At 41.1% G+C, this 26,484-nt stretch overlaps 3 protein-coding genes across 8 annotated transcripts in view; 2 read left to right on the top strand and 1 right to left on the bottom strand.

Moving 5' to 3' along the window:
- The window catches only part of LOC138202043 (liprin-alpha-3-like), a 28,107-nt gene extending 15,166 nt beyond the window's left edge, over nt 1-12,941 (top strand). For 2 of the 3 annotated variants that reach the window (XM_069155721.1, XM_069155719.1), the window contains 25 exons: nt 1,053-1,145; nt 1,446-1,498; nt 2,068-2,161; nt 2,302-2,436; nt 2,736-2,819; nt 2,927-3,058; nt 3,144-3,206; nt 3,318-3,397; nt 3,752-3,935; nt 4,044-4,237; nt 4,417-4,660; nt 4,761-4,900; nt 5,019-5,167; nt 5,292-5,388; nt 5,680-5,761; nt 6,035-6,235; nt 6,333-6,395; nt 6,891-6,917; nt 7,923-8,098; nt 8,212-8,309; nt 8,428-8,603; nt 8,797-8,865; nt 9,359-9,521; nt 11,610-11,673; nt 11,805-12,941. In XM_069155721.1, the coding sequence (XP_069011822.1) occupies nt 1,053-1,145; nt 1,446-1,498; nt 2,068-2,161; nt 2,302-2,436; nt 2,736-2,819; nt 2,927-3,058; nt 3,144-3,206; nt 3,318-3,397; nt 3,752-3,935; nt 4,044-4,237; nt 4,417-4,660; nt 4,761-4,900; nt 5,019-5,167; nt 5,292-5,388; nt 5,680-5,761; nt 6,035-6,235; nt 6,333-6,395; nt 6,891-6,917; nt 7,923-8,098; nt 8,212-8,309; nt 8,428-8,603; nt 8,797-8,865; nt 9,359-9,521; nt 11,610-11,662 (2,850 nt within the window). In that variant the 3' untranslated portion in view covers nt 11,663-11,673; nt 11,805-12,941. The remainder of the gene's footprint in view (nt 1-1,052; nt 1,146-1,445; nt 1,499-2,067; nt 2,162-2,301; nt 2,437-2,735; nt 2,820-2,926; nt 3,059-3,143; nt 3,207-3,317; nt 3,398-3,751; nt 3,936-4,043; nt 4,238-4,416; nt 4,661-4,760; nt 4,901-5,018; nt 5,168-5,291; nt 5,389-5,679; nt 5,762-6,034; nt 6,236-6,332; nt 6,396-6,890; nt 6,918-7,922; nt 8,099-8,211; nt 8,310-8,427; nt 8,604-8,796; nt 8,866-9,358; nt 9,522-11,609; nt 11,674-11,804) is intronic. The other variant, XM_069155720.1, reaches the window with a different exon arrangement.
- Nucleotides 12,942-12,975: 34 nt separating this feature from the next.
- Nucleotides 12,976-16,895, top strand: fgf21 (fibroblast growth factor 21). Of its 3 annotated transcripts, XM_069155733.1 has the most exons (5): nt 12,976-12,996; nt 15,131-15,155; nt 15,260-15,337; nt 15,476-15,579; nt 15,664-16,895. In XM_069155733.1, the coding sequence occupies exons 3-5, from the start codon at nt 15,277-15,279 to the stop codon at nt 15,952-15,954; spliced, it is 456 nt and encodes a 151-aa protein (XP_069011834.1). In that variant the 5' UTR covers nt 12,976-12,996; nt 15,131-15,155; nt 15,260-15,276; the 3' UTR covers nt 15,955-16,895. The 3 variants fall into 3 exon arrangements, with proteins under 3 accessions (XP_069011834.1, XP_069011832.1, XP_069011833.1); XM_069155731.1 differs by lacking the exon at nt 12,976-12,996 and having other exon boundaries at nt 13,924-15,155; XM_069155732.1 differs by lacking the exon at nt 12,976-12,996 and having other exon boundaries at nt 15,093-15,337.
- Nucleotides 16,896-17,711: 816 nt separating this feature from the next.
- On the bottom strand, nt 17,712-26,461 carry LOC138202046 (potassium voltage-gated channel subfamily A member 7-like). Of its 2 annotated transcripts, none has more exons than XM_069155729.1 (3): nt 23,252-26,461; nt 22,197-22,971; nt 17,712-19,405 (listed from the first exon to the last, which is right to left on the bottom strand). In XM_069155729.1, exons 2-3 carry the CDS (start codon nt 22,884-22,886, stop codon nt 18,512-18,514), a joined length of 1,584 nt encoding a protein of 527 aa, XP_069011830.1. In that variant the 5' UTR covers nt 22,887-22,971; nt 23,252-26,461; the 3' UTR covers nt 17,712-18,511. The 2 variants fall into 2 exon arrangements, with proteins under 2 accessions (XP_069011830.1, XP_069011831.1); XM_069155730.1 differs by having other exon boundaries at nt 22,206-22,971.
- Between the last annotated feature and the right edge of the window lie 23 nt (nt 26,462-26,484).

Here is a 26,484-nt window from a genome sequence, read left to right as displayed (position 1 = left end):
ATTTTGATTGAAGTATTGATAAATAGTAATTAGCACATAAACACACTTAATATCACCTTTTTCCAAATGAGCCCATCTGCATCAAAAACAGGAAAAACTATTTGCTTTCCATATGCAATTATCTTCTGTTTTGTATTGGGTTTTTTTTTTATTTATTTTATATAACTAATTCTGTCTATGAAGTAGTGGCAGGTTACTCCACAAGAATTTCCAACAACATAGTATAAAACAGGGCGATTAAATCTCAATCACAAGAGGGCCAGATAGAAAGAGCAGTGAGGGAATATATTAGTACATGGAAGAAACTAATCACAGATCAATTTCAGACAGCAAATTAGAAAATTAACCTTGTAAAATGCTAGGAGCCTGTTTATGATATTACCAAAACAATACCAAGCAGATATATGGTGCTTACAGAAGGTGCTTATCCATATTTGTTAAAAATTAAAAACACTGAAGTAGTATCCAGACAAGCATCTTCTTGTAGGCCATGGAAAATTTCCAATAGGTCATATCTGGCCCGCAAGCCTCAGTTTGAATACTCTGTTATAGAAGGAGGTGAACTATGTAGAGTACTTCTGCTGGTCGCTCTCTTCCCTCTGGTGGCTGGTTACACTACTGCAGCCGTTTTAAAAAGCCACAATTATATTGTATAGAAGGCTAAAAGACGCCATTTAAAGTTAATCGCAGACATGCAGTATGTAGCACCGTGATGAAGTCTTGTGCAAACGGTCAAAAGTATTTAGATGACTAATCAAGAAAAAATGTGTGCTCTACACTTTTCTAACTGTCTGATGAGAAGATAAATGGACTGAAGACAAAACAAAAACGTAGAAAAAGTCACTTTGTGTGTTTGATGTGTCAGACTCTGAAGTCAGCATGTTACACCGTGTCAGTGGTGTTTTTTCCCCAAGAGTCTTAAATTGACCAGACGGACATTTGTAATCAGTCACTGTCGCCTCTATTTACACCAGTTGATGCTGTGGCAGTCAACACTGACTCACGTAGGTTCAATCTGTGTCATCTCGTGTCCCTTTGTGGTGTCATGTCAGGTTGGGGAAATAGAGGAACAGCTTGCGGCCGCTAGGAGGGAGGTGACGAAGTCAGAGGAGGCCAATCAGAAGCTCCAAAGGGAAGTGAAAGAGGTCTGTTGGGCCAATCTGTCTCTTCCTGGCCAAGGACCTGAGCTCTCTCAGCACCTGGGGCTCCAAGTGTATATTTGAACACAGTGGGCTTATCTACTGCTATGTATTTTATTTTGGGGAATATTAACAGGGAAGTTTTGACATATTAAACAGTTATAAGATGGATTTTTGTTGGTTGCTCTTACTGTAGAGAATAAATTGTTCGATATGTCTTGCCTGGATAAGAACTGTAACATTGTGTATATTATTAAAGTTTTGACTATATATCATCATTTGTTGATATATCACGGTCTTCTTCAGGCTCTTTGCCAAAGAGAGGACATGGAGGAGAGAATTACAACACTAGAGCGGAGGTAACCTTTCCTCTGTTTTTGGTTTTATGTATCTATTTGTACCTTTTTTTTTTTTTCCTTGAACCTGAATTCCATACATCAACTGTCATGCACCAAGCAGAAGGACCATATGTTTCACCCGTTGGCTAGCAATGTGTTACAAAGGTGTCCTTACACCTCTGAATATAGTCTTAAGAACATAGTTTTACATAATGATATGCATTACATTTACATTACTGTACAGCTTGTTTGAGTTCCTGAATGCAGCAAACTGTGGATGTGTCACTCCTAGGTTCAAAATATAAACACTCCTCTTCAGTATTTACGGTTTTAATGAATGGTTATTTGGTTTATTGGTGTGTTTTTTTTTATTAATTGATGTAAAATGATTGTGTTGATGAAAAATTTCCAATTTGTTTGAAATTGTTACCTTGTTACCAATCTAAGATTTCCTTTTTTTAGATTAAGGTTCTGTTTCTTATGCAATAACCAACCTTAACTAATCAGACATTAGTCACATACATTGCGCTGTTTGGATTGGGACTGCTGCAGTAATGTTACATTTGTTGGTGGCTTTGTGTTGCATGCAGGTACCTCAGTGCCCAGAGGGAGGCGACTTCTCTCCATGATATCAAAGACAAGCTGGAAAATGAGCTGGCCAGCAAGGAGTCCCTGCACAGACAGGTAAAGTTCACCTCAAACACTCCAGTATCCATTTATGGCTGTAACCAAACTTCCAACTCTCGCTGGGTTTAAAGGAGTTGTGATGGTATTTGCAAATCAGAAAATGGATCTGAAGTGTGTGTTTTCTTCTGTGTATCCAGAGTGAGGAGAAGAACAGACAACTACAGGAACGTCTGGATGAGGCCAAGCAGAAGCTCCAGCAGACCCTGCAGAGGGCAGAGACGCTGCCTGAGATCGAGGCCCAGCTTGCCCAAAGAGTGGCTGCTCTCAACAAGGTACTTTGATTCAGGGGTTAATCACATACGCTATCGACCTGTCCAGATAGTGTAACTTGTCACTCAGACTCCGTGCTAAAATAGTATCATATTTAAAGGTTAGATTTATTTCACAGTGGCTGTAGCCATGTATATAGAGCATTCTGTCATAGGTGCTATCAGTTAATGAAATAACTGGATCATTTTGCATCTTGAAGAGAATCATCTAGCCTTTATTTGAATCTATTTTCAGATAATTTATGCCTCAGAAATCAGCTTTTGGCAGCATGTAGAAATATCCTTATGCCCTCTCTTTTTAGGCTGAAGAACGCCACGGAAATTTTGAGGAGCGACTACGACAAATGGAAGCCCAACTTGAAGAGAAGAACCAGGAGCTGCAGAGGGTACCATCACTTCTGTTTATCTACTTTTCTCAATTTCAACGAAAATTAAAGTTTCTGTCTACATTTTTTTCCCCCTACTTTGAGCACCTCTCGTGGCTTTTTTTTAGGCAAGGCAGAGGGAGAAGATGAATGACGAACACAACAAACGCCTCTCAGACACAGTGGACAAGCTTCTGTCCGAGTCCAATGAGAGACTTCAGCTCCACCTCAAAGAGAGGATGGCAGCACTTGAGGAGAAGGTAAAAAGAAAGATAATCAGCAGTGATGAATGATATGTTGGTTTGTAAAAATGCATAAAATATATTTCTCCCTCTGCACCGCTAGAATGCTCTTTCTGAGGAACTGTCCAATATGAAGAAAATCCAAGATGATCTTATTGCTAATAAGGTATCCATCTATTCAGCAGTTATCACTTCATGTTCCTTGTTTGAGGAATTGCAGATGTGATGTTTAATAATCAGAGGTCAGATTATAGTTTCTTTCTCCTGTTTATTGTAGGAACAGCTTCTAGCTGAGCTGGAGCGAATCCAACTGGAGCTGGATCAGCTGAGAGGCAGGCCAGGCTCTTCATATTCCAGGTTAGACCCTGATGTGAATCTATTTGTGCATTATGCCCCACATTTTATGAAAGCCCAAATAAAAACAAAGTCTCCCAAGGGATACTATAAGTAAACTGCCCCTTCTGAATACAAACCTTTGTTTACTCCTCTGTTTAGTTGCAATGTAAAATCTACTTTAAGTAATTATTCATAATGTACCTGGAGGGCGGAAGTCTGGCTGATAAATATGCAAATAATATATGCTTTATTTATATGGATACATTTTGTATTTACAGGAAACCTGTCATGATTTCACACACTCACCCAGGAAATGGGAACATTGTCAATTTCAAGTACTGTGACATAACAAATGAATTCTGGATCTCACCATAGGGCGGGCAGCGTGAGCTCACTTCCGTCCACCCTTTTTCGAAGATCTCTTCCAGGGAGCGCCTCGGAGCTGCGGTACCCGCAGGGCAGTGGCTCGCTCCCGGCCGGCTACAGCAACTCCTCTGGTGGGGTGGTGGTCAGGCGGGCGCACCGCGGCCGCTGGGGGCCTAGAGACGATAGTAACAAGGTGTCCATCTCAGGCTGAGATCATGTTAATCGTAATGAACATGCAGATATAATGTTGATATTAGTATCACATCATTTCCTGCATCCATGCATTCGTCTCTGTTTTCAGTATGGAGAGTGGGACAGCGGCACCATGCTGGGTCCTGGGTTTGAGGGCGGTGTCGAGGGCGGCTGCTCTGATGACGAAGACGACAGGGAGACTCTTTTCGGATCGGAGCTGCTCTCTCCCAGTGGACAGACAGATGTACAGACTTTGGCCATCATGCTACAGGAGCAACTGGAGGCCATTAACAAAGAGATTAAGTAAGTTTAAGTGGATCAGAATTAAGATTAGACAATATTTTATCCAACATTCAAATTATGTTTAAAGTCTGAGGTATAAAGATATTAAATTCCTCTCCTCTCCTCTCCTCTCCTCTCCTCTCCTCTCCTCTCCTCTCCTCTCCTCTCCTCTCCTCTCCTCTCCTCTCCTCTCCTCTCAGGCTGATTCAGGAAGAAAAGGAGAGCACAGAGATGAGGGCCGAGGAGATTGAGAGCCGGGTCAGCAGCGTGGCCCTTGACGCCTCATCTCTCCAACCCTCCTCGTTGGGAGGACGGGACAGTGTCGGGAGGGGCTACATGACTCCCTCCATCACCTCCTCCACATTGGCGTCTCCCTCGCCTCCCAGTTCTGGACATTCCACACCACGCCTGCCACACTCACCTGCCAGGGAGACAGACAGACAGGTAGAGTGTCGCAGCTAAAACATACCAACAAATTAACAGGTGAGAAAAGTCAAACTGAGGTGCGTGATGTAAATCGATTGAATTTTCTTTCACCCTGCAGAATAGCAAAGAGGGTGAAGAATGCAGAGCACTTGCCCTGATTGACTCCACCCCTCCACCTGTTCCTCGAGCTCTACGACTGGACCGAATGACACACACTCACCCAGGGGCAGGCCTTGATGACCATCGTGAATTTCGCAGGTACTCTCAAAAAGAATTCCTCATAAACAGTAAATTTGGCTAAAAAAAAAAACACACCCTGAAATACGCTGTGTTGATTTCACTGTTGATTCCGTTTTTCCTCTTTCTGTCGGTCCAGTCTCTCTGCTGACGGTGCCATCACAGCGAGCCAGGATTCCCTCCACAAAGCCAGCAAAAAGAAAAGCATTAAGTCCTCCATTGGTCGTCTCTTTGGCAAAAAGGAAAAGGGACGGATCGGAGCACCTGGACGTGAATCTGCCTCGCTGGGTCTGTGAACAGATTGGTTGCTAATCATTCAAAATGAACAGATTTATCTCTCTACAGTAAGAAAGTCATAAACAGTAAAGCTGACACAAAGTAATTATTATTTTTAACCTGTGATCCTGAACAGCCTCCACACCGTCTGACGACCTCGGCTCAGCTGACCCGTTAGGTCTGGCCAAACTTGGGACCGGAACGGTAGAAAAAGATCGCCGCAGCAAAAAGAAGTGAGATCCGTCATCTTTCCCCACTTCTCATGTCATACACAGGTCTTTGAACCTCCTGTAGACTACACTGTATCAGTAAGTTACACCGTTAATTGTCCTGGCTGCGACTTTTGACTCCCCTGGTGCCATTAATTTAAAAACAAGCTCTTGTGGTTCTGCAAGGCACAAATGTGGCGTTATTTAACATCTCCTGTTAAAAGTTATTCTCTATTTCTAAAAGGAGATGATGGTAAAGTGAGATATGAAGAAATGAATCTGTGTCAAACCTCTGTTTTCCACTCTGCTTGCCAGGCACGACTTGTTAGAGGAAGCCTGTCGTCAGGGTCTGCCTTTCGCCTCATGGGATGGCCCGACTGTTGTTACATGGCTTGAGGTACGCATGTGATGACAACTCACCCTGTGAAATTGTAGGATCAATTCAGCACAGTCTGATATAATGTCATGAATGAGTTTACCAAGCATCAACTGCTCACAGTTATGTGAAAAGTAGCTTATTTCAGGCATCTCAACGAGAAGGGTTTGGATGAATTTTAGTAACAAGTCAGGTTAGAGTGAGGTTTATAAAGTCTGTAAATATAAAAGTGACACCTGATCATTAACAGTGTTTCTGTCCAATGTGCACAATATTTACTTCCTATTTGCTTAGCTGTGGGTGGGGATGCCAGCGTGGTACGTGGCAGCGTGTCGTGCCAACGTGAAGAGCGGCGCCATCATGGCCAACCTGTCGGACACAGAGATCCAGAGGGAGATCGGCATCAGCAACCCTCTGCACAGGCTCAAACTGCGCCTGGCTATCCAGGAAATGGTTTCCCTCACGAGTCCGTCTGCACCCGCGAGCACTCGCTCTGTAAGGCTCAGTAAAAAGCATGATCAAACATGAGTGTGCGAACCACACGTGCACACAGCTGGGTCATTGACACTCTCATACGCTCATGTCTTTACAGTCGACCAGTAATATTTGGATGACACATGCTGAGATGGAGTCTCTCACTACTGCCACCAAACCAGTAAGATTGAGTATTACATTTAAAATCTAAAAACAATTCATTACTTTCTGATGCAGATTCACATAATATAAATAAAACCTCAGACAGTTTGAATACAAACTTTGTTACCGTATGAAATATGACCAAAACTCTCACATTGATCAGCTTCTTTCTTTTTCTTTGTCTCTGATTAGGCATGTTTGGCTACACCTTTCCCTTGCTATTCCCTGAAAATCTGTTTTGACGTAGTGTTTTTTCCAACTAATTCTCACTCACTAACAAAACTTTTCCTTCTTCTGCCTTCCCTCTCCTCCTCTCCACTCTCTCCCGACGCGGTTTCACCATAACACACACACACACACACACACACACACACACACACACACACACACACACACACACACACACACACACACACACACACACACACACACACACACTCACTCCCTGGTGATCTGTCCCTCTCTTTGCAACTCTGTCCCTTTTCCTCTCTTCTATTCCTGAATGAACCAAAAGGAGCAGAAGGAGTTCAGCTGGGATCAGGTGAGTTTCTGGGAATACACAGAGTATGATAATATGAGTTCATATTTGCCCTAATAACCATCAACATATTTAGTGATGAACAGTGGTCTGCCGGAGACTGGCATATGGAGAGACTGGGGACCTCTGGTGGATGGACGGAGTGACACATGAAACAAACTGAATAACTGAAGGGAGAGAAAAACTAAAACTTTGAGAGCTTTGTCTTGTTTGGCAGCTCTTAACAGGCAGAATGGATCAAATGGATGGTTTGTATGTAGTTTATGTTAATGACAAACAGATAACAACACAAAGCAAGTGTCATGCCTCACATTTAAGATGGTCCTATTAATGACTTAACAAATCTATAAACAATCAATAAATGAAGGATTAATAAAGTCATTAGCTACACCTTCTAAACTCCAGTCTAATCAGTCCAACTCCAACATGTAAAGATCATGGACAATTCATTCAAATGTACCACCACAGATGGTCTTCTTTGCATTTTAGCCTACAAATCGAGTGTTTCTTCTTACCAGTGATGTATCATTTGACACTGCAGTGTATATACTGTACTGCAGTGTATATACGCTACTGCAGTGCATATAGAGCACCCAGGAAGGAGAAACAGTTGGAGAAAAACCTGTAGGCAGAAAGACTATTTTCTTGGGAATTGAGGATGTTCTGTGTATTTTTTAGAGCAACTTCTGTCTTGTTTCATTACACCATTTGGCAGGACTTTGCACATCTTATATGTCACATTGTAGGGCTTCAAAATACATTAAAAATATAATGCAAGTCTTTTTAACTTAAGTTTATATAATGTAAAAGGAAGTGACACCATCTTTAGACCAGCTATTTTAGTAGTTTTATAATGCAGTTAGAGTAAACTAAAGTGCAACATGTGTGTGTGTTATTCTTTGTTTAAGATTAAAGTTATAGTCCCAGATTTTGCCTATAAGATCATTTCATACTTTCTCCTGTTTATCATTTGTTTCTGTTATTTTTATCGCCCCTCCTGTCCTCCAGATTCTGGCCTATGGAGACATGAACCATGAGTGGGTGGGAAACGAATGGCTGCCCAGCCTGGGTCTGCCGCAGTACCGCTCTTACTTCATGGAGTCACTGGTGGATGCCCGCATGCTCGATCACCTCACCAAGAAAGAACTGAGGGGCCAGCTGAAGATGGTGGACAGTTTCCACAGGTCTGAGAGAGAGATTCATGGGGCATTTGTGACAGCGGATTTGCACCCACACCATGCATCAGTCTCAGCCAACTTCAATGACAATTAGGCTAATGAGTCCTTCTCACTTGCAGGGTGAGTCTTCACTATGGTATCATGTGCTTGAAGCGCTTGAACTACGACAGAAAGGAGCTTGAGAGGAGGAGGGATGAGAGTCAACATCAGAACCAAGGTGAGGCCTGTGGATGAAGTCCAAATCTCCTCTTTAGACATGATTTCAGAGCATTACCCACCCCTCTGGGTATGTACATGTATTGTTATGACAACTGACTCTGTGTCTGTCTCCATAGATGTGATGGTGTGGTCCAACGAGAGAGTGATGTGTTGGGTGCAGTCTATCGGTCTGAAAGAGTTTGCCGACAACCTATTAGAAAGTGGGGTCCACGGGGCCCTGCTGGCGCTAGATGACACCTTCGACTACACTGACTTGGCCCTTCTCCTTCAGATACCAAATCAGAACACACAGGTACTCCACATATGCATAATCCTTACTGCTTGTAGACCCTGAAATTACAAAAACTGAACCTCTGTCGACGTTTAATCTCTCAACTGTCGTCAGAAATTCATACTGCCGCAGCTTCTGTTTGCCTAAAGCCGAGATAATCCTAATGTTTAACTTTCAAATTATCTAAAAACTCTGTTTCGTGTATCTTTTGCAGGCAAGGCAGCTCCTAGAGAAGGAGTACAATGCTCTCATCTCCATGGGAACAGAGAGGAGGCCAGATGAGGTACGACAAAGCAGACTTGCAGGAGAAAGTCAATCCAGATAATCTTTGCTGCCAGGAGACGGGAGTGTGTGGTGATTATAACGACTTCGAGTCAGACTTTTTGACTCGACAATAGGGCCTTTTTTGCAAACTTTTTAAATTTTGCCTTCTTAAATCGGTGACATGACAGACTAGTTTCCCTTCTGGTCATAAAAAAAAAGCAGATAAAAGCATCTGTCTTCCTTATAGAGCAAGCCTTCATGGCATCATTGCATGCACCACTGCTAGAGAAATGTTGCCGTGCCAGAGTGGTTCAGCTGTGTTTACACGGGTGCTAATTGCTTAGTTACAGCGTGTAGGACTAAAAACAGTGCAACTGTGGAATATTGTCAAAACAAATCTTGCTTTGTCAAATACCACTTCGTTAACCCCCCCCCCCCCCTAATGTATAAAATAGCCTCCACTGTGAAGGCTGTAATTTCTAATCACCAGCATCATTTCATCGTCTCCGCAGGACGGCACAAAGACGTTTACACGGTCACCATCGTGGAGGAAGATGTTCAGAGAGAAGGACCTGCGCGGTGTGACCTCGGACTCCTCAGAAACGTTACCTGCCAACTTCCGTGCCTCGGCTATCTCAACCCCCTCCGTCACCCTGAGGAAAGTCCAAAGTGAAGGTGAGGAGATGCAGCAGCACTGCCAGGATCAGGCGTTACACAGTGGCCTCTTCCTGTTTAAACATTTGTGAGAAAAAAAGAAAAAATAATTGTCCGTTATCAAACGTTAGGCTCGTCATACTGTGAACTAACAAAGTCAAACATTCTTAGACTGAAAATATGTGACACAGAAACACATCAGAAGATTCTACTGCATGCAAATCAGCGTTTGTTTAGCCTAAATGTGTTTATTTATTTACACCCGTGTGTTGGGTTATAATAAAGAAGTACAAATCCAAGCTCAGAAGCGTTTGACAATTGAGTTTAAAACAGCTGATCTAAAGATGAGGCAATGTGATCTGCTGTAAATAAAGCAAAAATAGTAGGAAATGAGAACCACAGACCAACACACTTAATCATGCTGTATTTTACACCAGACAGTCTTTCACAGCACAAGCATGGTCGCAGTGATTCTGTCACTTCCTGTCAGTCACACAGATTACTTTGTTTTCATCTCCAATAGTATCTGTTGCAGTAAAGCCAGCTTTTAGAATTAGAAATCGTTATTGTGATAATAATTAACTACCATAAACATTGGGTGGTGTGTTATGGTTATCTGGTAAGAGAGCAGAAACTGGAAACATCCTGTCGGTTTCACTGAAAGAAAAGAACTAAATACCAACATCATTCACAAATAAACAAATATACAACACAGTTGGTTTCCCAAACAAAACAAAAAAAAACAAAAAAAGAAATACTCAGAGGAAAGAAACTATATCGCTAAACTGAACAGTCACAAAACAGTGGCAAAACGAAAGGGCAAGACAAAGCAGTATGGGACAAAAAAATGGACTGAAGCAAAACCAAGTCAAAGCAAAAACAGCAGCAGGTGCACCTACAAAAGGAGGGACAAGTTAGGATTAACTAGGCCCATGCTGCTGAAATACCTATTAGTGTTGTGTCCCTACTCACCACCTCTGGCATGCGAACTTAACACACTGGGAAGTCAAGATGGCCGAACAACAATGGGGTTTCCAACACCAAGTTCAACCACTGTGTCAGATAAAGTTATAACAACAGGTAGACACTAAGCATGGCGTTTAGACTTTGGCATTCGAGTGATCATTGCAACTTCATACCTACAACTCCAACACTAACAGCCACAGCAGGGACACGACAGGAGACAAGAGGGACAACAAAGGACTGATTATAAAGCTGAGAGGGAGGAGTGAGGCCTCGAGCTGCTTTCAGCAACACTACATCTGACTGTTTACCTGAACGAGGAGAGCATTCCCCACCACAAAAACAAAACTGTTGGTATCTGCAGTGTACTTGGGAAAATTGGTTTGATACATAGTGCTACACAATCTTAAAGGTTTGGGAACCTCTGGTCTCAATATGTGGAAAACATTTGCTGAACTCTCCGCTACACAGTCTGTTTTAATGTCAGGTTTTTTTTCTCTCTGAGTCGTGTGATGAAATTCACATGAAACACTTGTTCAGTGGTGCTTTCAGTGAAACAGCCCAACGTCAACACAAATAAGAAGCCCGTGAGATTACATATGTCAAGTCTGTGACACCAAATGTGATTTTTAAAGAAGTTTAACATTTTCATACATGCACATTAACATCACTCACTGCACAGTAAATATGAACCTGTTGCCAGCATCTGTAATGTTTTTGCACTTTGTTTTCTGTAGATTAAACAACGGAGTAATATAAAATTAATTAGTCACTTTCAGAGGTGTTGGCAGATGGATTTTGTTGCCTATGGAGACAGCAGTCTTTACAGTGCCCTCCTGTTTTCAGGCTTTTATGCTAAGAGTACCTAACTAGCTGCCGGCTTCATGTTTGCTGCACAAACACGAGTGTTGATCTTCTGATCAAACTCTCAGCGGAGTCATTAAGTGGAGCCCAAAGTTTGCGTTTTCCTAACAAGAAAGGCAGCTTTCTTCACACAGACAGAGCACAGATATTCTGTTTTATCAGGGGCATGTACCACTTCTACTCTCCACAGATTCCATTTGGAGTTGCAGAAAAATATAATGTAGTTTTTACAGTTTTATTTCGGTCTGTCACATTTAGTAATTACCCAATTCTCTCTGTCAGTAAACTCTGGTCCAAGAGGAGAGTCGGCGTCCGTGAGAACATATTCCTGCTAAAAGCACACCAGGTGAGCAGAGCACCCTCTCTGATGATTGTATCTGCGGCTAAGAATAGCTTGTATGAACACCATATCAATCATCTCATCTCAGCGGGAGCTAGTATGGGTTCTTTATGTGTGCTTTCTTTTCATTTTTGTAGAAACCCACCTCCATCCCAACCCAAGGGGGGAAAAAAACACATTTTTGAAGAAAAAAAAACTGAGGAACAAAAACAAAAATGGACACTAGAAGATGACCAACAACATTCGAGCCACGAGTCTCGAAAAAAAAATCAAAGACACTGAATGAATGACGATGTGAAAAGATGATAAAATAATGAGTGAATGTCTGTTTACCCATCAGTTTCTCTCTCTTTCTCTCTCTCTCTCTCTCTCTCTCTCTCACTCCATCTTGATCCATAGTTGTGGCATGATGCTGTTTGATTCTGTAGAAAGTGGCCTGTAGAAAGTGACCATCGCCTATCGTGAATTCATCTTCTGTTGTTTTGAGTGTGAGACGGCAATATTGACACAATGAATTTATCGTTTTTTTAAACTGGAAAAAATGCATTCCTGCTCAGATCGAGAGAACGCCGGCCCGACACACATCCTTTCAGTTGATCTGACTTTGATTTAGACCGATTAGTAGAACATACTCTGCAATACAGTACAGCCTGGGGGGAGGGAGGCTCAAGGAGAGAAGGTAGGCAGGTGTAAAACAGGGGAAGAGAAATGTATGTTCTTAAGCCATAACAGAGGTGAGATGCACAAATGTGAATAGGACTGACAATGAGGCCACGAGCAAAGTGCTTTATGACAAAATCCTGTTTAAACTGGGGGGGGGGAAACAAGTTTAGTTAGGGAGCATTTGTGTTAATATGCATGCCAAAATCAACCATTTTAGAGTGAACGTCATGATATCAATCATCTAATGATGTGAACGCTTGGGTCAGGACTTTGTAAAATGTGTGTATTTTATTTTTATCATTTTTTATGATAACTGCTATTGTATGTATGTATGTACAGTACGTATGTGTGTGTATTAAACTGTATGTTCATTTCATACTTAGTTTTAAGACTGACTGTAATTTCATTTGAGGTTGACAAAAGGAAATATGTTTTAAATTATGGACATTTAAGATATGCTACTTGTATGTGTACATTTTGAAGAAAAAACAAAACAAATTGTGTTATGATTTAAATTCATATTATTGGAGACTAGTGATGATTATTGAATATAATATGATAACAATAATGATGATGATTGTAAAAGCTGTAATTAAAAAACATACCTGTAACGTTGACACTGAAGGAGTTCTTTTGCAGTTTTCCCTCCCGCTGATGTGCTGACAGGTAAGTGGCTGTAACAGCCGGGGATGAAGCTCTCAAAATGTGCTGTTGAAATCCAGATTCTCAGTTTGTCCTTGAACTGCCAGCTTTACTGTAGCTGGAATATATGGCAGTGAGGGATATAACTTAACCAAGACAAGGCATGTAAAGCATGGAGGGGCTCAGACGGGGACCATAATCTTGTTTTCATTTTTATTTTGGTCCCGTAACAGTGAGATGTAATTTAGGGTCTAATGTATGGTATATAAATAGACATTAAAAAAAAAGGGTCTTTCCCTTCCTAGTTACAGCCATTTTTTTCCATACAGGAAAGGAAGAGATAGAGTCATCACTCCTCTAATAACAGGAGACACTGTATTATTTTGCTCAGTCAGAGGTGAATTAAGCAGCACAGTGCTGGAGATGAGCCATAACAGGAAGAGGAAACCCCAGTGCTTTTTGGCCATGGCGAAGGTTATAAATAGTTCAGGTGTTTCTATCCAGACGAAGAGTATAGAGAGGATTTTTTTTTTTTTAATACATTTTTGAATTTTAAACTTCTCAATATTGATTCTCGCATATGGGATCGTGTTGTATATATGAAAGGAAATAATGAGCTCCAGCAGTACCTTCAGCTATAAATAATCTGACTTAAATAGAATGTAAGGTGGCGTTTCCTCCCAAGTATTTTTGGCACCCACAGTGGTGTCACTTCCTTTCACTTCCAAGGTGCAAGTGGAGGCTTGGAGAGTAAACAGGAAAACACAACATAAACATGAAGAGATGTTTTTGACTGCTGGTGGGTTTATATTTGTGTTAACTTTCAATATGATAGATAGATAAATATATGGATGGATGGATGGATGGATGGATGGATGGATGGATGGATGGATGGATGGATGGATGGATGGATGGATGGATGGATGGATGGATGGATGGATGGATAGATAGATAGATAGATAGATAGATAGATAGATAGATAGATAGATAGATAGATAGATAGATAGATAGATAGATAGATAGATAGATAGATAGATAGATAGATAGATAGATAGATAGATAGATGGATGATGCACAGCGTTTCTCACACGTCCTGCCTCTGGTGACGGCACAGCTGCCTGCCCGTAAACTCTTCTCCTGCTTACAATTCTTACATTCTTTCTCTCTCAAACACACACACACACATCAAAATAAGATAAACACCATAAAACTCAAAACAGTCTTGGTCACTTCAGCCTGTAATTGTTTGTTGTAATTCTTTCAGCAGATGACGCAGATAGATATGCGTGTGACATCTTCGTGCAGTTGTGAAATGTGTATATTTTTGAAGTGAATGGGAAAGCACCGAGTTACTGTAAACTGTGATGTCCACACACGACAGAGCGGAATTACTAATAGTTGTTAAGTTGCATAGATATGTACAATTGGACTAAAATAACTTAAATAAAAGTAAAGAGATATTGAATGTGTTGACGAGTAATTTAAAAGTATGTGGATGTATATTTAAGTAAGAATTGCACATAGAGTATTTTATACACATGATTATTCAGAGCTTCTTTAATGACGTTAAATGTTTTGCTGAAATCAAATCAGTGGGTTACATGAAAGCAATCCTCTATATACACATTTGTTATTGTCTCGTTGGCTCAGAAGAGTTATAACCCACCTGAACTCGTAGGAGTCCAAAAACCCAACTTTACAAGTGACTCTTACCGTAAACGACAGCGAGAGGCCCAAACACAGAGTGAAAACACAGGTCTTCCTCTCAGCATTCAATCACGCTTTAATCATGTAGACGTGTCTGACTCATACTCATGAGGTGGGACCTCCTTCTCTAACTCCTTTATAAGAGCACCAAACTTTGCTTCTGTTTAGAACTAGCTGGTACAGAGCTATATATTTTCTATTTATTTTTATCATATTATATATAATATATATTATTATATAATTTTTTTTAAAATCTGTATTGTGCTATTTATTTTTTATTTATTTCTTATTTATCTTCTTCCAAAGCTTCCTTAACCTTTTGTTCCAAATGTTTTTGTTTACAATCAGGCCCTTTTTGTACCTGCCTTGTTTTTTCTTAATTATTCCACTTCCCATCTCTCTGTCATTTTACCTCCCTGACTCCAACCCACTTCTATCCTTTAATAATCAGGTCAGAGAAGGGCATCTCTACACAGGTATTTGAGATACTTTTCATTTTAGTCATTTTGTCATAAGTTCAATCCAAATATTTGAGGTTTAATGAGATGAAGTTGTTGACTTCTTTCCTTCCTTGTTGCAGAGAATCACAGACATGGCATGTATCTGCAGATGGCCCTGGATGGGAGAGTGACAGGAAGTGATGCTCAGACACTTTACAGTGAGTATTGGGTGGATAAATCAGTGACAGACAGCATCTTTTTCCCCAAAATACACAAGATAATTTGAGGCCCAGAAAACTGAGACCAGCTGCAGACTTAAAAAGAAGATACATCTATTTATGTTTCTGTGTTTCCAGGTTTGCTGCAGCTGAAATCAGTTAAACCAGGCCACATCATCATCAAGGGAAAATCATCATCCATGTTTCTCTGCATGGACAGTGGAGGCCATCTGAGAGGGCAGGTGAGCCAGAAGAAAACCTAAACATCCTCAGGTGTTTCATCTCCGTGTCCTTCTCTAACAGTTTATAACTGTTGTCACTTTCAGAGTCACTACTCAGAGGCTGACTGCACCTTCAGAGAGCTGCTGCTGGCCGATGGTTACACCCGTTTCCTGTCCTCATACTATGGATTTCCGGTATCGCTGGCATCAAAACGTTCCCCGGATCGACACGCGTTGCCTTTTACTCGTTTCCTACCACTTCCGAACACGTTGACGGGGGAGAGCGTGTCTGAAAGACCACCAAACGATCAGAGACATTTCAACATGGACTCCGATGACCTTCTTGGAATAAGTGTCAATTCAATGGGAAGTCCTCAGTTTTCAGTGGACAAGTAGAAAACTGAACTGCACAGATCTCTAACTATATAAGTTTAATTAGATTGAACCAATGCACCTAATTTTGTCAAGCGATTCTCAACATGTTTCTATCAGTAAGTTATTTATTTATTGTTGTGTATTTTTGATGGTTATTTAAAGACATTAATTTTGACCACTGTTTTAGAGATTTTATGGTTAGTAGTTTGAAAGTATTGTGTCTTTGAAAGAGCGGGTTCATGTTGATCATGTAAAAAGTTTACATTTGTAAGACTGAAGTGTGTTTATTGGACTGGAGACAAATTTTTAATGAAAATAAGCATGCTATAAATATCACTTTTGTTTGTCTAAGTCTATTGTGCAATGATGCAGCAGAGTAACTGAACAATTAGACAGACGAGACCGGATGTATTTACCAAATATAAAGAATATATTCTGATTAATGATCAGGCTCTGCTGTACCAGACTGATCCTGGTTATTGTGAGAGCAGGAGCACTCTCTAGTGGACAGAAGAGTCATGATAGAAAGTAGGCCGGGCTCTGTAGCAGTTTAGTTTGTCTGTGGGTTTGGGAAACGTTTCTCTGTTGTTATACATTATATATACAATAAACTGTGTGTATTTAAATCAGTGGAGTTTTCCTAAAATGTGTTGTGCTTTCTGCCAACTCTTGTAGAGTTTCTCGGTGGCTGTTAAATTGTCCTTATTGCTTATTCATTACAGTTATGTGCAGTTACTTGGTGAGGCAGGGCTGCAATTCAAGAAAATATAAGGATTATTGTAATTGAGGTGTTTGTGTATGTTGCACTTGTAAAACCCGTTGTGGCAACCTTGGGATTTTCAGTTCGTATAAATTTTTTTTTGAATAAATTCAATAAAATTTAACCCAGTGAACTTGCATTGAGTTGGGGTCAAAACTGTTGCTTCACTCAAGGCTACCACATATTTCCTTAATTTTGTTCAAAATAAAGTACATAGGACTGAAAAAGTAGAGTTGAAGATAGTGTTACATATTTCTGTTTTGAAATGAATGTTTCTGACACAAAATAAAAGGTACGTGCAGCTACTGCAGCTCCACTACATCACAAGTCGGTAAAGTCCCTCTCAATGAATTAGCCCTCATGGACACAAGAAAAAAAAAAAAAACTTTTGTTGCTATGATTGTTTTTTTTTCTGCCTTGCGAATGTTTTCACATATAAAAATATAAAGAATAAGTCAGTCATTTTACATATGTAACAGGGCAGTTTGCTTGGTTTTTGTTTCAGCCCTGTGTTCCTGGCTAATCTCTCCGAGTAGGCAGGGATCCAATTTATATCTCAGGACAAAGTTTAATTTATTTGCCCTTTACTGACTGTTAAACTAACATCAATAGCACAAACAGAAACCCATTACTGAGGCAGTTTACACCATACGCGCACGCATTAGTACACATACCTTCCATGGGTCATCACTGCGATGCCGTGGAAAGTCTTATGTGTTCCAGTGAAACTGAGAACAACGTTATTGGAAGGACTGCTTATAACGGCTTAGTAGCTGTTGAAAAGGTCGCTCACGGCTAAACAAAAGGGAAACACAGACTCAGTCTGGCATAGTGTTGCTTGTAGATATAGTATAGCCTCAGTAACAAAGAATTTGGTATAATTGTTTTCCACTAGTTTATTATATTTCATAAAATAACACTGCGATATCTAGTAGGATTTTTTTTTTTTTTTTTTTTCCACTGGCACCAACACAAGTTTAAATCTTTTCTCTAAATAATGAGCCAGGCAACCGTAACATTGCTGTTTATAAGAAAATTAATAAAATAAAATCTTTATTAAAAACACTGAGTGCATCATTAAGCAGGTAAATAAAGCATTAGCAATCAAAACCTCACTTTTTAACCCAAATCCTGTAGGTAACATCATTAAGTAACACTACAGTCTTGTAGGGGACATGAAAACGGTCACATCAGTCGTTTTAGGTAACACAGGCCAAAACTACACAAATGTGAACTTTGTACATGGCATCCAGAAGAATGTTGAGAATGTGGAGTTTGTTCACGAGAGATCTCAGTCTGCCTGTGGTGACGGCTCTGCTGGTGTTTGGTTCTGACGACATCTCTATTGCTAATAATCTATCTGCTTCCACTTCAAACTTTAGGGGACATTACTAAGACATCATAGTTTCAAGGCGCAGACATTCAGAAAGTAATTTGCATCTCAAACACAAGTTGACAGCATTAATAAATAACAACTCATATCATATATCGTGACCCTGAGAATGTAAAATTTTCGCTTTGTTGAAATTGTATTGTACAAAAGTTGCTCTTCAGTGACATTTGACTGACTAGTGGTGCAATAAATGGACAAGGAAAGGTAACATCAGGCTGTCAGGAGGTATATTAGTGTTAAATCGATTGTAGCTACATAAATGTCCAGTTGCTGGTTTGCCAGTTTTTCTCTTCAGGACCTCAAGACCTTTGAACGTATGTTATTTCACTGGTGCATCTTTCTGTGTTTTCATGCACTTTTCCTTTTTAACCATTTCCTACTCTGTCTTTGTCAAAGGGTTTGAATTAAAGTTACCCCCACCCCACCTAAACCTGAGTGACCAGTGGTTCCCTCAGACACATATTTCCTCCTCTGAACTCCGTGCTTTGTCCCGTACACAGTCCACGAAATATAGTCCCATTCAGAGGGTTGCAGTTGCCCTCAACGGCGTAATAATCTCCCTCTGGATCCCTATCCCCTTCCTCTATTTCCTCCCCGTCAGGCTCCTCATCCTCCCACAGAGTTGTGTTGACATGAGTGTACTGGGTGTGATCCTCACACTCAGTCTCTCGATGGTAGAAGTAGCTGAAGTTGGACACTATGACTGGCACTGGCAGCGAGATGGTAAGAACACCGGCAATGGCGCACATAGAGCCCACCAATTTACCCCACACTGTCGCTGGGTACATGTCGCCGTAGCCCACCGTGGTCATGGTGACAACTGCCCACCAGAAGCCATGAGGTATGCTGACGAAGTCCGTTCTGTTGTGGTCGGCTTCGGCGAAGTAGACGGCACTGGAGAAGAGAATGACGCCAATAAACAGGAAGAAGATGAGCAGGCCCAGCTCACGCATGCTAGCCCTCAGTGTCTGACCGAGGATCTGGAGCCCCTTGGAGTGACGAGACAGCTTGAAGATCCTGAAGACCCTCACCAGCCTGATGACTCGAATGATGGCTAAGGACGTGGCTGGAGAGGCGTCGTCGTCTTTGGCCAGTTCCGTTCCCAGAGTGACAAAATACGGCAGGATGGCACTGAAATCAATGATGTTCATTACATCCTTGAAGAAGTGCACCTTGCTGGGACAGCAAGCAAAGCGCATGAGAAGCTCAAAGGAGAACCAGCATATACACATGGACTCCACTATGAAGAAGGGGTCTTGGAAAACACTCGGTGAAGCTGGCATGCTCTCAGATCCGTTTTTTCCCTGGGACTGGAGCACCTGAAGTAGAGGACACAGGACGGACAGTGAAGTGTAGCAGCAGTATCACAATAAGTGGAATTAAAATACTTGTGCAAATCAAAACAGCGAGCCAGGCTCAGTCCAAAATAACAAAATCCACTAACAAGCACCACCAAAGCTCATAAATGAACAGGTATTGTACAAATACCAGAAGTGCAAATACGATGGCCTAAAACTGAAGTCTCAAAACGACATATGTTGCAATGAAATGTGACAAAGAACTTTAGAAGGGCTGACACATTTTTTTTTACTTTTGGATAGAGCCAGGCTACCTGTACCCCTGATATCAGTCATCATGCTAAGCTAAGCTAACTGACTAAACGTTCCAGCCAAGGTGCAAACATGACATGAGAGTAGTATCTAACTTTCTAGCAAGTCCAAAGTGAACAAATGTACATCAAACTATTGCTTTAAATGCTCCTTGATTTTCGAAAATGCGACTGCTGTTTCCATGGTATTCTAATAGACTACACTGACCTTCAGCATGTTGTCCACCATCTCATTGGTTCTCACTTTTGGCAGCATCATAAAAATGTTCGACATCTGCGGCTTCCCATTTAGCTGTACCAATCTCTTTTTCAGTCCACCTGTCGTTGCATCGTCCGTGTCAGTTTGCATTATACTAACGCATTGGCTATTTAAAACATCTTATGCTTAACATCCAGTCAAAAGAATGAAAACGGATGACATGGATATGAAAGGATCGGCTTAGTACGCTGTAATGGGTTTTGTGTGGTATATAAAGTTTCAGGGTAGTTTAAATAAACCTAGAGTATTCCTCATGACTTTCAGTAGCAGGTCAACGACCGTGTTTTTTGCTAAAGGTGGACATCTACATGTTCATCTGCTCCAAGGGTTCTCCTAAGACTAAATATAACCCTGTGAGATCTCTGAAGAGAAACATGAGTGTCTCGCTTCATCTCCCTGGCCGCTGAGGCCGTGCAACATTGCCAGTGCAGTTCAGTGGGTGTATCGCTGACTTGGGCAGGAGCAGATTACAGTAGTTTCCTGGCAGCTCCGGCACAGCAGTCCTGAAGGAATGTGTTAACATGACCCAACGTATGCTACTCATCCTATAAGACCTTTTAGTCTCTGGTTCTAAGCTACCGGAAGGCCTTGGCTCACCTTTGCCTGTGTATACGGTCACTTGTGACCTTTCATTAACACACCTAACTGTCTTGCCACTCTGTCTTTCCTTCCTATTATTTGTATTCCAGGCCCCACCCATTACACCATTTACCCTTTAGCACTGCCTGAATCCAAGTGTATCAGATTTAACAGCCGACTAAAATTATCACGCCATAAGCTTCCTGCAGTCTCCCTCTCTATTTCTCTGGTCTGCTTCCAGACATATTGGCCAATAGTTCCCCATGTCAGTAGTTTTCCTCTTAACACACTGTAGTACTCTCTAAGTGTGTGTTTACCTAAACACCTGCTTCCCATGGGATCATGTTTCATTTGTCCCAAACGGGCACGCATATTCCATTCAAGACCAGATGGTTTGATTTGGACTTTGTCGAATACTTTTATCAGTTTTAATGTGTTTGTTTTTAGCAAGAGACATTGATTAAGTTGCTGTGAACAGTTCTAAAAATATTACAAAAGATATGAGTTATTTTTCGAACCCATAATCTTTGACTTTCTCATGAACACTCAATATGTCGGTGCAACATGGTGTGCTCCGTGGAAGAAGACCCACTCCCTATGTTGATATTTATTCTAAGGAAAGTAAAACGCAATGTTTCTTAGTTTGAGGTGATTATAGGAGGTGGAATCAAAAGGTTTCTGTTCCTGTTGCCCATGAGAAGCACAGTAATGCACACAGTGCAATAACTTTCAAGAGAAAGTCTTTCAAGATTTGTAGCTTGATCAACATCAGTACCTCTGCTCCTCATATTTTTGTGACCATTTCTATTCGCAGATTTGCGATTTTACCATGGACATAAAATTTTAGCGGAGTGCACAATGAATTTTGCGTCAAATTTATGAGGAACAGAAAGAAACTGAAGATGGCCAAATCCAACAGGTAGGGGTGGTGGAGAGCTACAATTGTGTTTTTGCAGGTGAGAAACTAACGTGTCTTGAACACTGTTAGCAGGCGCATTGTCATATTGGAGAACAGTTTCTTCACTGTGATTATAGTCTGGAAAAGTCACTCACACACTTGGACACTGGTCCATGTGTCAACCAGTGTCGGTTGGTAAGTACGATGATGATGAAGTCAAGCTGCTCCAATCATTTCAAAATTAACCCGAGGTTTAGACCCAGTGGGATGCAACTACTGCAAACGATTCCCTATGGAGCATCCCTACTCATAAAATGTGATGTGCGCTCTCTGCTCACGTTTCAGATCCATGTTGAAATCGCAAATGTGCACATAGCAATGGTCACAAAAATGAGTGTAACACAGGTGCTCATATGGATCAAGCGACAGTACTTGGAATACTTACAAAGGTTTTGGCTTCCCCCTGCTCTGTACATGTCTTGGTGCTGTGCTCGCTTCATTCAAAACAGGAACAATCTCAAAACTTTTTGATTGCACATTGTACACCAACCAAAACATAATTTTTAATATTATATTCTATTTCTGCCATTGGATGCCCCTCAATCATACAGTGATCATTAAATCGAGGCTACTTACCAACATTCATTCTCATAAGGCCGTCTATCTAACATTCAGGATACCTGTAAACCTTTAAGAGTACTCAACCCTCCACCTTTGACACCTCATAACTACTCTGCCTCCCAAACACACAGTGCAGAACATTACATTTCCAACCTCTTTGTCGTTCCTGAGGTCGGGCAGCGTCTCCAGGCAAAAGATGAGGATGGACACCACAATTACCATCACACTGATGATGGCTATGATACGTGCACCCGATGAGGACTCAGGGTGCTCAAACAGCATCCACAGTTTTCTCTGGACTTCGTTGGACGGCAGAGGTCTCTCCTCCTCTTTTGGAAAACCCTCGTCCTCCTTGAAGCGGCTCACGATGTCCTCTCCGAGCTCATAGAACATCAGCTCATCCATGAAGATGTCCAGAGGTATGTTCGCGGGCCTCCGCAGCCTCCCGCCTGACTGGTAGAAGTACAGAATGGCATCAAAGCAGGCCCGATTTCGGTCCAGGAAGAGCTCATTCCGAAGGGGGTCAAAGTACCTTGACCTTCGCCTTGGGTCACCAAGCAAGGAGTCAGGGAACTGGGCTAAGGTGCGGAGCTGAGTTTCATAACGCATCCCTGAGACATTGATGGCCAGTCTTTCACTTAATGCCCATCCACTCCTCCACAAAGACCCTGAACGCCGTCTCTCCTTCTTCTTCTCTTTCTCATTGCCTTTGATCTCCTTCTCTCCTTTCTCCTCACTGTTGAGCTGATTCTTCAGATGTTTTCCTTTCTCTCCGTCGCTCTCTTTCTCTATGCCTGTTCCTTCGTTGGGATCCTGTGGGTCTCTGCTTTCCATCCCAGTTTATATCCCAAGCCAGGGAACGCTGCAAACCGCTCTCCTGAGAATTTGTGGAACACCTGGACTTAAAAGCAAAGCCTGTCTGAAACCAGAGTGATAATTCCATCAGTGGATTCGGTTTTCACAAGCATTACAGAAGGCATTAGAGACAAATGGCTGAAGGGGAGATACTGTGGCACAGCCTGTTTAGTAAACATTTTCCACAGCAGATTTTAATACATTTAAATGCAAACAGTCGCCCAAAAAGCTTCTTAAATTTCTTGTAAAAGTTAATTAATGATTATTCTGCTTAAAAGTTGAGCTGAGGGTAAAACAGTAAGCAATGTTAGTACCTAGTTAGTGAGAGGAAAGACTTTACTCACTAAGTGTAAAACAGCTGCTGACAGAGGCTAATGGCCGCATGAAAAATCACATTGTTCGTCTCCTTTGGGTCATCAGGTTGTCTGTGTCTCTGACTGTCATCATGTCTGTCTGTCACATACACAAAGTCCCTGTTTGGCTGACTACCTTCTGTCGGCACTCGCATAGAGCTCCACTAGCGTCAAGCTTAACTCTGAGACCAGGGTGTACATAAACTCTGCTTCCAGTTGTTTGTCCAGGGAACATCCACGATCTCTCCCTGTCCCTCACTGCCTCAAGTTGTCCGTCTTGAAATTTTGGGGAAATGCTGTCCTGTTGAAATTGGAGCTCTGCTAGACCCCTCCGACCCCTCCCTGTTCTTTCCCTCCATTTTAGCTATGGGGCAAGGCAACCTTCCACCTCCCTATCAAATGTCACCTCTGCCCAGCACTGCATGGTGCGACCCTCTCTAACAAGCATGGTGCTGTGACGGACAGTAGTCCCTCACTGCCCTTCATTAACTCAGTATTATTGTATTTGAATATGAATTATTTAAGAACTAAAAACAGTGGAACTTATACCTTACAATAGGGGTAGTAATAGAAAGCAACATATATAATGAATGGCAACTATTCAATGTTAGATTGTTTCATTCCTACATTTTCTAATAATAGAGTTGTACGAAGGAGGAGTCATACCGGCACGATTTGAGGTGTGTTGGTCAATTATAATTTTGCGAATGCCCCTTTTTTGTACATTTGTACATTTTTGTACATCACCCAAATTACATTACATAGGTTACAAATCTACAATAGCATGACATGCCAATAAGACAAGAATGTGTTTACGGTTGTTCATAAAAATCATGCAGAGTAACAGATACAATTATTGGACATTATTTCTTCTTTTTGTGTCTCCAGTGTGTTTACATGTAAAGCAAGTTGGTCATGATACATGAACATTTTCATTCACTGCCAAAAAAATTCTACCCTGAGAATAGCATCAGAAAAAAACTACCCTGAAAATGTATGTAACATGTTCAACCATCTTAAGAGGCCATTTCTATCAGAGAATTTGACTTATGTAATCAATAACAAGGGTCAGCTTCATGAAGTGTTACCTGTTCAGTGAGCCAGCATACACAATATCTAGACCTCCTCCTCGTGGAATAAAGAATCATTATCAATAAAATTAAGAACACCTGTGCTTTTCCTGTTATGATGTGTCAAAATGTTTCCTGTGACAAACATCTATTGGGTATATTATATATTGTTTTATTTGTAAAGAAGCACATTTATATATATTTTTTTAGCAGGTGAAAGATATATTTAGCTCCATCACGTTTTTCCTCCTCATTTTAACGATGATGAGTTCAAAGAAAATTGGACCTTTGTCTGCCTCCGCTTTTACCATCAGCTCCAAATCATGATCAGCCCCCACCAGTCTCTCAATCTGTTGCTGATCTCCACATGACTGCCATGAGTCACACAACAGGCTTCACCCTGAAAAAGAGCCAGCGAGTAAACCTTGGATTTCAGACACGATAATTCATGTCCAAATCCATGTGTGTGTGTTACCATGTCCAGGGGAAGAATATAAAACCTCATTTTGTGGATGTGGATTTTTGTGGTTTGTCATTACCCTAGAGATAAAAGAGATAAATTGGTGGATATCAAAGGGTTCAGATTGTCTCGTTCAGGGAAACTATTGTTTTTTGCAATCAAATCTGTTAATGACTTTGTGAAGAAAAAAGGAATAATTCAAAAACAGGTGCAAAAATACGAAATATTTCCCTTGAATAAAGAAATTAAAATGTTTATGTTTTGCTTTTTTCTAGTGATGTTTTACATATTCAATGGGAACATGGGGTTATGTCACACATAGCACTTTCCTATGATAAAAATATAAATGTACCAAAAGCAGACACTACTCTGTGTTACCACCAGAGGGAGGTGATGTTTTAGCACAAATGAGGAAAAAAAAGCTAAAAGAGGCCTCTGCCGACATTTCCTCATAGCTGCGTTCAGTCCCAGAAAAAAAAAAATCACTCATGCTCACCGGGCTCTTACATTCCCATCTGAACACATGTCATCAGTCTGAATATGATAAGCTGCACAACTGAGGGTGGACAAAATAAATGTTAAATTAAATAAATGCAGTTAGGAAGCAAGCTCTTTTTTTGTTTGTTCTTTGGTAAAGACATGGAAATAAATGCCCCATAAAAATGCAGTTATATGGTTCATGTTGTGGATTACACTCTTGAATAAAGGAATAATGTAACAGAGAAGCAGGTGCTTCTGGTTGTGTAAACTCTTTAGCTTTCATGTAGCACTGCAGAGCAATCATTACGACTCCCATGAGACGCCTACCACTAAATTTCTACACTACCACAATGTCTACAACACCGTTTGAGACAGACGGTGGGTAACAGTGAGCAGAAAATAGATAACTCATCAGACCACAGGGATGTCTCTTAGCATGTGGTCCTTTGCCTACATCATGGATATACTGTAAGTGTTTTCCTAAAAGCAGCAGTGACATCAATTGGCTGTTTACAGTGAGCAGGTTTTCTGTTAAAGACTTCAACTAGCTCACTTAAATCAACATGTTCATTCACCTAAGTTGACTTTTTCTCCTGCAAATGTGCTTCTGATATAACATTTAAACACTGCCAAACTTTTCAACGTGACATTGCTCCTGTATGTAATAAAATAAATCTATTTTGTCCACATGAATTTCACATGTGGTTTTGGAACATTTTCATGGTGAAATGTGCAAACTTTTCTACATATTTTCCCCATGTTATCATATGTGGCAACACGTGGTAAACATGTGCAATACATGTGACCACGTGTCCCACGTGGAAAACGTGTTTTTTCTGAGATACCGCAATGACATGTTGGTGTCTGATGTCTCGGATATTAGGAGTTAGTTATTTGATATTGAGCAGGGAAAGCAGCACTTATATTACCGCATCACTCTCAAATATCAGTTACAGCTGACCTCAAACTTTTAGATTACCATCATGTGACATTGAATCTCCAAATGCAACTTCTTGTAAATGCTGCCATCAAAACACACCGTGGCCTTAAACTTTCAGTCACAAACTGAATGCGTCATCCGCTAGTTTCTTTAAAGACGTCAGATTTTCATCGTGTCCTCACTTCAAATCAGATTATATCCATCACTGTATTGTGGTATCCAGTTGCTGACAGGATGATGAACAGCGTTAACTGTGACAGGCGGCTCAGAACGT

Source organism: Embiotoca jacksoni, unplaced genomic scaffold, assembly GCF_022577435.1.
Source record: "Embiotoca jacksoni isolate LCO1_2020_lvr unplaced genomic scaffold, fEmbJac1.0.p SCAF_20, whole genome shotgun sequence".
Lineage (NCBI taxonomy): Eukaryota > Metazoa > Chordata > Actinopteri > Embiotocidae > Embiotoca > Embiotoca jacksoni.
The sequence above is the reverse complement of the archived record's forward strand: the minus strand, read 5'-3'. Positions and strand labels throughout refer to the sequence as shown.

Bases quoted from the DNA above. Each gene is read 5' to 3' on its own strand.
- fgf21 (XM_069155731.1), top strand. From the start codon at position 15,008: ATGTTTTTGTTTACAATCAGGCCCTTTTTGTACCTGCCTTGTTTTTTC. The intron at 15,156-15,259 runs GTATTTGAGATA...TCCTTGTTGCAG, and splicing joins AGAAGGGCATCTCTACACAG to AGAATCACAGACATGGCATG. The intron at 15,580-15,663 runs GTGAGCCAGAAG...TGTCACTTTCAG, and splicing joins GAGGCCATCTGAGAGGGCAG to AGTCACTACTCAGAGGCTGA.
- LOC138202046 (XM_069155729.1), bottom strand. From the start codon at position 22,886: ATGGAAAGCAGAGACCCACAGGATCCCAACGAAGGAACAGGCATAGAG. The intron at 19,406-22,196 runs GTAATGTTCTGC...CCTCTACTTCAG, and splicing joins ACGACAAAGAGGTTGGAAAT to GTGCTCCAGTCCCAGGGAAA.